This window comes from Piliocolobus tephrosceles, chromosome 12 (assembly GCF_002776525.5).
Source record: "Piliocolobus tephrosceles isolate RC106 chromosome 12, ASM277652v3, whole genome shotgun sequence".
Lineage (NCBI taxonomy): Eukaryota > Metazoa > Chordata > Mammalia > Primates > Cercopithecidae > Piliocolobus > Piliocolobus tephrosceles.
Genome location: NC_045445.1, coordinates 82,108,222 through 82,120,918, shown reverse-complemented (window position 1 = coordinate 82,120,918; position 12,697 = coordinate 82,108,222). Strand labels below are relative to the sequence as shown.

Below are 12,697 nucleotides of genomic sequence, written 5' to 3'. Positions count from 1 at the left end.
TTAGGGGGAAATCTTAGTGACCATGGGTTTGACAAATATTTCCTTTTTTTTTTTGAGACGAAGCCTCGCTCTATCACCCAGGGAGAATGCAGTGGCGCGATCTCAGCTCACTGCAACCTCTGCCTCCCCGGTTCAAGCTGTTACTTTTTAAGAAATCATGAAATGAGGCAGTGTAAGTCCTCCAAAGTTGTTGTTCTTTGTTAAAATTGTTTGGGAAAACTAGGTCCTTTGCATTTCCATATACATTTTAGAATTATCTTGTCAATTTCTACAAAACAGCTTGCTCGGAGTTGGATTAAGATTGCATAGAATTTATAAATCAATTTGAGGAGAATCAACATGTTAAGAATATTTAGATACATGAATGCAGTACATCTCTTTATTTAGGTTTTTAATTTCTCTCAGCAACATTTTAGTTTTTAGTGTACAAGTGTTGTACATCTTTTGTCAAACATATCCCTGAGTATTTCATATTTTTATGATATTGAAAATGGCATTTTTATTTCCATTTCCAATTGTTTAGATATTCTTGTTAGTTCTCAAAGCTTTTTTTTCTTTTTTTTTGAGACGGAGTCTCGCTCTGTCGCCCAGGCTGGAGTGCAGTGGCCGGATCTCAGCTCACTGCAAGCTCCGCCTCCCGCATTTACGCCATTCTCCTGCCTCAGCCTCCCGAATAGCTGGGACTACAGGCGCCAGCCACCTCGCCCGGCTAGTTTTTTGTATTTTTTAGTAGAGACGGGGTTTCACCGTATTAGCCAGGATGGTCTCGATCTCCTGACCTCGTGATCCGCCCATCTCGGCCTCCCAAAGTGCTAGGATTACAGGCTTGAGCCACCGCGCCCGGCCCAACTCTCAAAGCTTTTTTGTAGAATTCTTAAGATTTTTTACCTAGACAATCATGTCATCTGCAAATATGGACAATTTTATTTCTTCTTTTCTGTTCTGTGCTTTTTTATTTTTTTAACCTTTGTCTTGCCTTGCTGCACTTGCTAGAACCTCCAGTACAATATTGAATAGACTAGGTAAGAGGCTACAACCTTGCTTTGTTCCCAATCTTGGGCAGAAAGCATTCAGTTTTTCACCATAAAGTATGATAATAGCTATAGATTTTTTGGTATATGTCTTTTATCAGGTTGAAGAAGTTCTTTTTTTTTTATTTATTTTTTTATTTTTTTTTTTTTTAAGCTTGAAAAATTTTTTATTATGAATTGATGTTGGGTTTTTTCGGGAGCTTTTTTTTCTGTTTCTGTTGAGGTGATCTGACAGTTGATTGGTCAGTTTTTATTCTGTTATATGGCAAATGACATGGATTTTTCCCTAATTTATTCTGTCAAGGCATAATTGAAATACAATAAAATTTACCCTTTTGTTGTACCGTTCTATGTGTTTTGACAACATGTACAGTTGTGTGACCACTACAACAATCAAGATACAGAATAGTTCCCTTATCCCCAGAAACTCCCCTATGTCTCTTACAGCCAATTCCTCTCACACCCCGGTCCTTGACAAACACTGATCTGTACTCTGTCATTATTGTATTCCCTTTCCATCAGTGTCATAGAAATAGAAACATATAAAGGCCGGGCGCGGTGGCTCAAGCCTGTAACCCCAGCACTTTGGGAGGCCGAGACGGGCGGATCATGAGGTCAGGAGATCGAGACCATCCTGGCTAACACGGTGAAACCCCGTCTCTACCAAAAAATACAAAAAACTAGCCGGCGTGGTGGCGGGCGCCTGTAGTCCCAGCTACTCAGGAGGCTGAGGCAGGAGAATGGCGTGAACCCGGGAGGCGGAGCTTGCAGTGAGCTGAGATCCGGCCACTGCACTCCAGCCTGGGCGACAGAGCAAGACTCCGTCTCAAAAAAAAAAAAAAAAAAGAAATAGAAACATATAGTATGACTTCCTTCACTTAGCATAATGCATTTGAGATTAATTTGTGTTGTTTGTGTATCTGTAGTTTGCATATTTTTTTTGTTGTTGTTAAGTAGTATTTCATTGTATGGATATAGCACAGTTTGTTTATCCATTCACCTGTTGAAGGATATCTTAGGGTTTTTTTTTTTTTTCCTTAGGTTTTGGCAATTACGAATAAAGCTACTGTTAAAAACCCATACACGTTTCTATGTAAACTAATTATTTCACTTGGGTAAATACCTAAGAGCAGGACTGCTGGGTCATATGATAAGTGTATGCTTAACTTTGTAAGAAAATGCCAAATTGTTTATCCAGTTAGTTGTTTATTGCTGGTATATAGAAATACGATTTATTTTTGTATATTAACTTTTATCTCATGCCTTTATTATTCTAGCCTTTTTATAGGTTTTTAGGGTTTTCTGTGTAGACTATCATGCTGTCTGTAAATACAATTTTATTTCTTCCTTTCTAATCTGTATGTCTATCATGTCTCCTACTTGCCCTATTGCATTGGTGAGAACCTTCAGGATGACGATGAATAGGAGTGGTGAGAATAGACATCCTTCTGTTCTTCCTGATCTTAGGGGGAAAGCATTCTGTCTTTCACCATTAAGTTTGTTAACTGTAGTTAAATTTTTTGAAATACTTTTTGTCTCTAGTTAGTTGATTTGGTGGATTATTTTGACTAATGTTCAAATATGGAACCAACCTTGCATTTCTTTTTTTTTTTCTTTCCAACTTTTACTTTAGGTTCAAGGATTACATGTGCAGGTTTGTTACATGGGTAAATTGCATGTTGCAAGTTTCATGTACAGATAATTTTGTCACACAGATAATCAGCATGATACCCAATAGGTAGTTTCTCAGTCCTCACCCTCCTCCCACCCTTCACCCTCAAGTAGGCCCCGGTGTCTATTGTTCCCTTCCTCCTATCCATGTGTACTCAGTGTTTAGCTCCCACTTAGAAGTGAGAACATGTGATATTTGATTTTCTGTTCCTGCATTAATTCTCTGAGGATAATAGCCTCCAGCTGCATTCATGTTACTACAAAGGATGTGATTTTGTTCTTTTTTATGGCTGTGTAATATTCCATTCCAACCTTGCATTTCTTGGATAAACTCTATTTAATTGTGATATATCATCCTTTTTATGTATTATTAAATTCAGAAATACATTTTAAAAATCTTGTTTAAATTTTTGTATCTGTGTTCATGAGGGATACTGATGTGTAGTTTTTTGTAACACCTTGGTCTGTTTCTGGTATCAAGGTAATGCTGGCCTCAGAATGAGCTGGGAAGTAGTCGTTTCTCTTCAAATGTCTGGAAGATTTCGTGTAGAATTAATATTGTTTCTTTCTTAAAAATTTGGTAGAATTTACCAGGAAAGCCATCTGTGACTAGAGAGATTTATGTTTCTTGCTTAGTTTTGCTTTTTGGGGAGAGGGATGTTAACTAAAATAAAGTTTTAAAAATAGATAAAGGATTGTTCAAAGTCTCCTTGAGTAAGCTTTGGTAGTTTGTGTGTTTCAGAGAACTTGTCTGTTTCATTTTAGTTGTCAAATGTGTTGGCATAAAGTTGTTCATCATATTCCTTTATGGTTCTAATATCTATAAAATCTCAGCCAGGTACGACTGCTTATGCCTATAATACTGGCACTTAGAGAGGCTGAGATGGGAGGATCACTTGAGCCCAGGAATTCGAGACCAGCCTGGGCAACATAGCAAGAACCCATCTCTGTTTTTTAAAATAAAAATTTTAAAAATATGTAATGATGTCAACTATCTCATTCCTGTTTGTATGCTTTCTCATTTTTCTCAATCAGTCCAGCTGGAGGTTTGTCATTCTTATAATGGGTAAAATGGTAATTTTTATGTTATATATATTTTACCACAATAAAAAATTTCAAAACAACTCCCAACTCATTAATTTCTACTCTGATCTTATTATTATTATAACTATTATTATTATTATTATTTTTGAGACAGAGTCTCACTCTGTCACCCAGGCTGGAGTGCAGTGGCGTCATATCAGCTCACTGAAAGCTCCGCCTCCCAGATCTTATTTTTTTGTTACTTCTGCATACTTTGGATTTATTTTGGTCATCTTTTTTTACTTAAGGAAGAAACTAAGGTCATTGATTTATTTCTTTTTTAATATAGGCATTCCGTGCCATAAGTTTCCCCTTAAGTACTCCTTTAATAATATCCCACAAATTTTCATAATGTTATGTTTTCATTTTCATTCAATTCAAAATATATTCTAATTTTCTTATTGTTTTTTTTTTCTTTGACCCGTGGGTTATTTAGAAGTGTTATTTAGTTTCCAAATGTTTGCGAATTTTTCCAAATGTCTTTTTGTTATTGATTTCCAATTTAATTCTAATATGGTCAGAGAACATACTTCATATGACTTGAATCCTTTTGAACTTACTGAGACTTATTTTATGGTCCAGAGTATGATCAATCTTAGTAAACGTTCTATGTGTACTTGAGAAGAATGGGTATTCTGCTGTTGTTGGATGGAGTGTCTATAAATGTCAATCATGTTGATTTAATTGATTGTGCTGTTAACGTCTATTGTATCCTTGCTGATTTTCTGCATACTCGTCTTATCAATTATTGGGAAATAGGTATTGAAATCTCCAAATATAATTATGGAGTTTTTCCTTGGAGTTCTACATTTAGAATTAATTGACCCCTGTATTATTATGAAATAGACTTCTTTATTCTTGGTAATATTCTTTGTTCTAATATCTACTTTGTATGGTATTACTGTAGCCCCTCCAACTTTCTTTTTATTAATGTTAGCATGTTCTTTTTTTTTTTGTCATGGTGTATTTAATGTTAACCTATTTGTGCCTTCATTTTTAAGGTGTGTTTTTCTTTTCTCTTTCTTTTTCTTTCTTTTCTTTTTTTTTTTTTTTTTTTTTTAGACAAGGTCTTGCTCTGTTGCCCAGGCTGGAGTGCAGTAGCACAATCACGGCTCACTGTAGCCTTAACCTCTTGGGCTCAAATGATTCTACTACTTCATCCTCCCAAGTAGCTCAGACTACAGGCACATGCCACTGTGCCTGGCTAATTTTTGTATTTTTTGTAGAGATGGGGTTTCACCATGTTGCTCAAGCTAGTCTCAAATTCCTGGGGTCAAGTGATCTACCTGTCTCAGCCTCCCAAAGTGCTGGGATTACAGGTGTGAGCCACCACACCCAGCCAAGGTGTGGTTCTTATAGGCAGCATATATTTGGGTCTAGCTTTTTTTTTTCCATAGACAGGATCTCACTCTGTTACCCAGGCTGGAGTGCAGTGGCATGATCATAGTTCACTGTAACCTCAAATGCCTGGACTCAAGTGATTCTCCCATCTCAGTCTCCTGAATAGCTGAGACTACAGGCATATACCACCATACCTGGCTAATTTTTCTACTTTTTGTAGAGACCGGGTCTCACAATGTTGCTCAGGCTGGTCTTGAACTATGGGCCTCAAGTGATCCTCCCAAAGTGCAGGGACTACAGGTGTGAGCCACTGTGCCCAGCCATGTCTAGCTTTTTAAATCCAATCTGAAAATCTCTACAACTTAATTGGGGTGTTTAGACCATTTACATTTAATGCGATTATTGATACAGGTAGGTTTGAGCTATCATCTTGCTGTTTGTTACTTGCACATGATTTTGTTTCATGTATTTTGGTGCTTTGTTATTAGGGATGTAAACATTAAGGATTATATTCTTTGAACAATCGGCTCCTTTATCATGAATCCTTTTTATCCCTAGTTTTATTTTTTGATAGGAATTGTACTTCATCTGATTCTAATATGATCACTCCAGCTTTCTTTTGATTACTATTAGCATGGTATACCTTCATTAAAAGCAGAAATATTCTCAAGGATAGTTACTGTTTTAAAAAGTGAATTCTGGCTGGGCATGGTGGCTCACACCAGTAATCCCAGCACTTTGGGAGGTCAAGGTGGGTGGATCACTTGAGGCCAGCAGTTCAAGACCAGCCTGGCCAACATGGTGAAACCCCATCTGTACTAAAAATACAAAAATTAGCCAGGCGTGGTGGCGCGTACCTGTAATCCCAGCTACCTGGGTGGCTGAGGCATGAGAACTGCTTGAACCTGGGAGGCAGAGGTTGCAGTGAGCTGAGATCACAACACTGCACTCCAGCCTGGGCGACAGAGCGACACCCTGTCTAAATAAATAAATAAAAAGTGAATTTACTGAATTTTGTTTCCTTTTTTAAAAATCCCATTCATCTACTTTAAAAATTAAAAATTGATATTTATTTATTAAATAGAATAGATCATAAAATATTCAATTTTTTATTATGTTAAGGGCAAAGGAAAAAATGGAGAAAATAAAGAACAGGGCACATAGAAATACTAGGAATCTGGAGCAAGATTTTCTGGAGAAAGTCTCTTTCTTGTGACCTTTTGGCATGTTACTGTTAAAGGCTCTTTGAGAGGTACTGACATTTTTGGTAAGTGTAGGTATGAATGGATATCACACTTGTAGTTACTTGGGCTCTGGTTCAAATAAGTTAAGTCTGGAGCTGAATCTAGCTCATGAGCCAGTGATTCCTCATCCCTAACCCAGACATCACTGATTTCTCTTCCAGAATTGGCTTGGAAACGAAATTGAGGTTATGGTCAGTACTGAGGAAGCCAAACGACATCTGAATGACCTCCTTGAAGATAGAAAGATCCTGGCTCAAGATGTGGCTCAACTCAAAGAAAAAAAGGAATCTGGGGAGAATCCACCTCCTAAACTCCGGGTAAGTACCCTTATGAGAAAACATTGCCAGTAATCAGACTCTACATTCCCCAGAAATCCTCATAGCTTTGGAGGATTACTTTCCTTTTAGTATTTCACCCTTGTTCCCACTATTATTTACAGAGGCGTACATTCTCCCTTACTGAAGTGCGTGGTCAAGTTTCGGAGTCAGAAGATTCTATTACAAAGCAGATTGAAAGCCTAGAGACTGAAATGGAATTCAGGTAACAGGGACTATCTCTAAGCCATTATAAAAATTTATGCCTGGAATCAAAGATAGAACCTATTAATCCAGTGATTCAAAAGCCTTGTGATGGTGGAAAAACGCGAGAAAATAACAATTTTTTTTAAACCAAACACTGTACTAGGTATCTTAGATACATTTTCTTATTCAATCCCTTTGATGCCTTATGAGGTAACTGTCATTCTTCTCATTTTAGAGATCTAAAATTAACTTGGTCATATGGAAGTGGGTTATCAGAACTTATTAACATTAGTGTCACTAAAGTTGGTATACAGCCCCCTCGCTGCTAAATTTGACTGGCTTTTTAATAAATAAACTGGTTAATTGGTTAATTTTTAAAAGGAAATTCAGCGATCTTAAGAAATTTACCAAAGGTAATTAACTGGCTAACAAACAACAGAGCTGGGATTCAAAACACACTCTAATTCCAAAGCCCATGCTTTTTACAATACAGCACAATTTTTTCTCTTTATTATTTTTTTAACTGATAACTAGAGTCAGGCACCATAATTTTTGATGCAGTGGTGTCTCTAAGATGTAGAACCAATAACAGAATTTTAGAGGAACCAAAGAAATAATAATAGAAGAGCAACAACACAGAAGGTGAATTTTAGAGATCATCAAGAAAATAGCTATAACATGTAAGTAAAGTTGTCATGAGCATTAAATGAAATTAGTAAAGTACATAACAGTACTTAGCATATTAGAAGTGCTCAATGGGCCAGGTGCGGTGGCTCATGCCTGTAATCCCAGCACTTTGGGAGGCCAAGGCAGGTGGATTGCCTGAGGCCAGGAGTTCAAGACCAGCCTGGCCAACATGGTGAAACCCCGTCTCTACTAAAAATACAAAAAAGCTGGGCGTGGTGGCGGACACCTGTAATTCCAGCTGCTCGGGAGGCTGAGGCAGGAGAATCGCTTGAACCCAGGAGGCAGAGGTTGCAGTGAGCCGAGATTGTGCCATTGCACTCCAGCCTGGGCGATAGAGCAAGATTCTGTCTCAAAAAAATAAAAAAATGGCCGGGCACGGTGGCTCACTCCTGTAATCCCAGCATTGGGAGGCCGAGGCAGGCAGATCATGAGGTCAGGAGATCGAGACCATCCTGGCTAACACAGTGAAACCCCATCTCTACTAAAAATACAAAAAATTAGCCAGGCATGGTAGCACGCACCTGTAGTCCCAGCTACTCGTGAGGCTGAGGCAGGAGAATCTCTTGAACCTGGGAGGCGGAGGTTGTGGTAAGCCGAGATCGTGCCACTGCACTCCTGGGCAACAGAGTGAGATTCCGTGTCAAAAATGAAAGACAGACAGACAGAAAGAAAGAAAAGAAAGGAAAGGAAGGAAAAAGAAAGAGAAAAGAGAAGGAATAGAAGGGCTCAGTGAAGGCTGCACTTTCTCAGGAACTCTTCAGGCTGTTCCCTGTGCCATGGTCACTTGTATTGGCTCTAAAAAGTAAAAAGAAAAGAAGTGATCAATGAATGTTCTTCTGTCCCTCATCTCCTGGCCCTACACCAGAAATTATGCTACACAGCCTCTTCTAATCATGATTATTTTAAGCAGTTTATGAAATCTAGAAGGAACAGAACCTTGACAGAGATTTTATCGTGTTTTAGGATAATAGATTTTTATTGTCCAGAAGACCTTGGGATCATTTAATCTGGTTTTAGTAAATACATACTAACTTTGTCTTGGGATACATCTATAAATCACTCAACCTTTGAGTTCCTGCTTTGTGCTACACTGGATGCAGTTGGGATATACAGAAAAAATAGATGACTTTGCCCTTGCTCTCAGGTGGAAATAGTATCATTACTCACAGTGGTGTCCTGGAATCATTTGTTAAAATTTCAAGAATGTTGTAAACCATTGTTAGTTTACAATTGATTATGGTGAGAATATTTACACCACAGAAACTGACAAAAATTACAAATCAGGGCTGGGGTTTTTGTTTGTTTTTGTTTTATGTTTGTTTGTTTTGAGACAGTCTCACTCTGTTGCCCAGGCTGGAGCACAGTGGCACGATCTTGGCTCACTGCAGCCTCTGCCTCCTGGGTTCAAGTGATTCTCATGCCTCAGCCTCCCAAGTAGCTGGATAGCTGGAATTACAGGCATGTGGCACCATGCCTGGCTAATTTTTGTATTTTTAGTAGAGACACGGTTTCACCATGTTGGCCAGGGTGGTCTCGAACTCCTGGCCTCAAGTGATCGGCCTGCCTCGGCCTCCCAAAGTTCCAGGATTACAGGCATGAGCCATTGTGTCCAGCCAAGGGCTGGTTTTTTAAGTGCTAGTTGTTAAAAATTTACCTGCATACCATATGCGTAAGGTGCCAAGTAGAAGGAATTAGAAGTGAGTTTAGTTAGGAGAAATTTTTTAGAACTGATGAGACTTAAACTAAATTTTGGAATAGATAAGGGACATGAATTGTCAGAGAAGACAGGAAAGGCCCAATGATAGGTGACAACTCTGAAGTATTGTGCCCCACCTCTTCCAGAAGCCTTCCCTGACTTTTTAATCCCTCACTAATCTTCCTTCCTCTCTCAACTCTTTCAGAACTTATGATACTCAATTATGACATACTGCTGACATGTTATCTTTGTGTTTATTGTTTTATGTTTATTAATTTTGTCATTCTAAAGACAGACTGTAAGCTTGTTGAAGGAAAGGACTCTACATTAGACCAGGGTTGTCAAAGTGTGGTCCGCAGATTCCTGGGGAGCTCCAAGGCCCTTTCAGGGAGTGCAAGTGATCAAAACTATTTTCATAATAATATTAGGGCCTTATTTGCCTTTTTTGCTACATTGGCATTTGCACTGAAAATGCAAACGCCATAGTGGACTAAAGTGCTGACACCCTGGGCTGAATGAAGCAGTGGCACCAACCTGAACTAGTAGTTAGTTATTGTATGCTTCACCACTACATACTCTCAGGTTTTAAAAAACCAGGCCAGTCTTAATTAAGAGTGGTGTTGCGAAAGCAGTGAAAGTTGTTCATTTTACTAAATCTGGACCCTAGAGTTCATGTCTGTGTTACAGCCTGTGTGACGAAACAGGGAGAACACAGAAAGCACTTCTGCTGCATGCTGAATATGGTCGTCTCAAGAAAAGCACTGTGTGCAATTGTTTGAGGTGTGAGCTCAATAGGCCTCTTTTTTCATGGGACATCATTTTTACTTCAATGAACAACTGACAGACAAACTGTGGTTATTAAGACTTGGTTACTTGGCAGACATTTTCTCAAAAAGAACAGAGCGAGCCTGTTGCTTTAAGGAAAACAGCTGACAGTGTTACCTAAGACAAAATGTGAGCTTTCAAACAAAATTTGGATTTGGAAAACTTGTATCTGCCACTGTGAACTTGACAGTTTTTCATAACTTTTCTGATAAGACCAGTAGTGATATTAACAAGTGTGATTTTTAAAAATATATATTATAGAATGAAATGTGTTAACATTTGGAAGATCTGCATGACTCTGGACTAATATTGTCCAAATGGCATTTTATAGAATCGTGTATTGGTAAATGAGCCATTCAGATTGCAAGATAGACTGATGAATTTTAATATGAGAGAATACAGAAAGGTTTATTAATAAGTTTCAGATTCAACATTGCAACTAACTCTTAAGGAGGTACCGCTTGTTGAGTTTTAGTGTAGTCTCAAAGAAGACTATTTGCAGTTATCTGAAAAGGCTATTAAAATACTCCTTTTCCCATCTGCATATTCATGTGAGGCCAGATTGTCTTCATTTACATCAACTAGAACAACATGTCACAAAAGATTGCATACAGAGTGAGACATAAGAATCCAGCTGTCTTCAACTAAGCCAGACATTATAGAGATTTGCAAAAATGTAAAATAATCCCTTTTCTTACTATTTATTATCTCAGAAAATGCTACTTTTCAGAAAATATGTAATGTATAATAGGTTTATGTTTTCGTTTTTGTTTTTTATGTTTTTTGACAGATTCTCGCTCTGTCACCCAGGCAGAGTGCAATGACGCGATCTCGGCTCACTGCAACCTCCACCTCTTGGGTTTAAGCGATTCTCCTGCCTCAGCCTCCCAAGTAGCTGGGATTACAGGCGCCCACCACCATGCCCAGCTAATTTTTTGTATTTTTAGTAGAGACAGGGTTTCACCATGTTGGCCAGGCTGGTCTCGAACTCCTGACCTCAGGTAATCCACCTGCCTCAGCCTCCCAAAGTGCTGGGATTACAGGAGTGAGCCACCGCGCCCGGCCAATAGGTTTATGATTTTTCTTTCTTTCTTTTTTTTTTTTTAAGACGGAGTCTTGCTCTGTCGCCAGCTGGAGTGCAGTGGCACAATCTCAGCTCACTGCAACCTCCAACTTGCTGGTTCAAGCAATTCTCCCGTCTCAGACTCCCAAGTAGCTGGAATTACAGGCACGCGCCACCACCCTCAGCTAATTTTTGTGTTTGTAGTAGAGACAGGGTTTCACCATGTTGGCCAGGATGGTCTCGATCTCCTGACCTCATGATCTGCCCACCTGGGCCTCCCGAAGTGCTGGGATTGCAGGCATGAAGTACCTGGCCCGGCATAAGTTTATGATTTTTGAGTGAATTAATAATTGTTTTTTTGAGATGGAGTCTTGCTCTGTCTCCCAGGCTGGAGTACAATGGCACGATCTCAGCTCACTGCAACCTCCACCTCCTGGGTTCAAGTGATTTTCCTGCCTCAGCCTCCCAAGTAGCTAGGATTACAGGCACCCACCACCATGCCTGTCTAATTTTTGTATTTTTAGTAGAGCCGGGGCTTCACCAGGTTGGCCAGACTAGTCTCGAACTCTTGACCTCAGGTGATCCACCCGCCTCAGCCTCCCAAAGTGCTGGGATTACAGGCGTGAGCCACTGCGCCCAGCTAAAATTTTTGCAGTTGTACTTTCTAATACTATAAATCTCTATGGGTATAACACATGTGAACAGAATGTCCTAGATGACTTCAATAATTTTTAAGAGTGTAAAGGGGTCCTGAGACCCCAAAGTTTGAGAACTACAGTCTTAGATTATTTTCGTACCCATCTTCCTTATAGTACCAAACTTATCACTGCATATGAAGCACATGCTGGTATGCTCTTTCTCACTAGACACAGAAGAAATTTGAGAAGAAAGCTATTAATGAAACTGAAATACTGTGGAGACTTTGGTCTAGGACATACTTGATCAGAAAGTACCCAGAAGCTATAACCAGGGTCAAAATATCTAGTCTTCTTAGAAACTTCTCGGTCTTGTGGCAGGCACATCAAGATAACCTCTCACAATGCCAGCCCTGGGTATCATTTTGGTACCCGATTGTAGTAAAGGGCATATCTACCTGTTTGTTCTTTTGAGATTTTTCCTTCAGGTCTCCAGCCTGAATCTTACCCTTGCATGGGTGGACCACCATGTCACAGTCTGAGCTTATATGGCCCCAAGACAAACTAACATATTTTACTCAATCCATTACAACAAAAGCCTTACTGTGATAAGTCTTTCCAAGTCCCACTTTATGACCCATTTATTTCAACCAGTATTTAATAGAATAAAACCATTTAGATAGTCTCTTAGAGTCCTTTGTCTTATAAGTACCGCGCGCTAACCGATTGCGCCACTGGAGCCACTAGAGTCCTTTGTTACAGGATTTGCGATACTGTGTAAAATCCTAACCAGATGACTCAAACATTATTTAAATGATATTTAACTGATAGCTCCATCCATAAAATTATTTGAAGTTTCTCCTTAGAGCTCTTCCCCCTTCTCCTTGATGTTCAGGCTAC

General features: G+C 39.1%; 1 protein-coding gene across 1 annotated transcript in view; it reads left to right on the top strand.

Annotated features, from left to right (window-relative positions):
- The window catches only part of KIF4A (kinesin family member 4A), a 134,900-nt gene that overhangs the window by 103,448 nt on the left and 18,755 nt on the right, over positions 1-12,697 (top strand). Inside the window, exons 21-22 of the mRNA XM_023202397.2 lie at positions 6,532-6,687; positions 6,810-6,910. Coding sequence (XP_023058165.2) covers positions 6,532-6,687; positions 6,810-6,910 — 257 coding nt within the window. The remainder of the gene's footprint in view (positions 1-6,531; positions 6,688-6,809; positions 6,911-12,697) is intronic.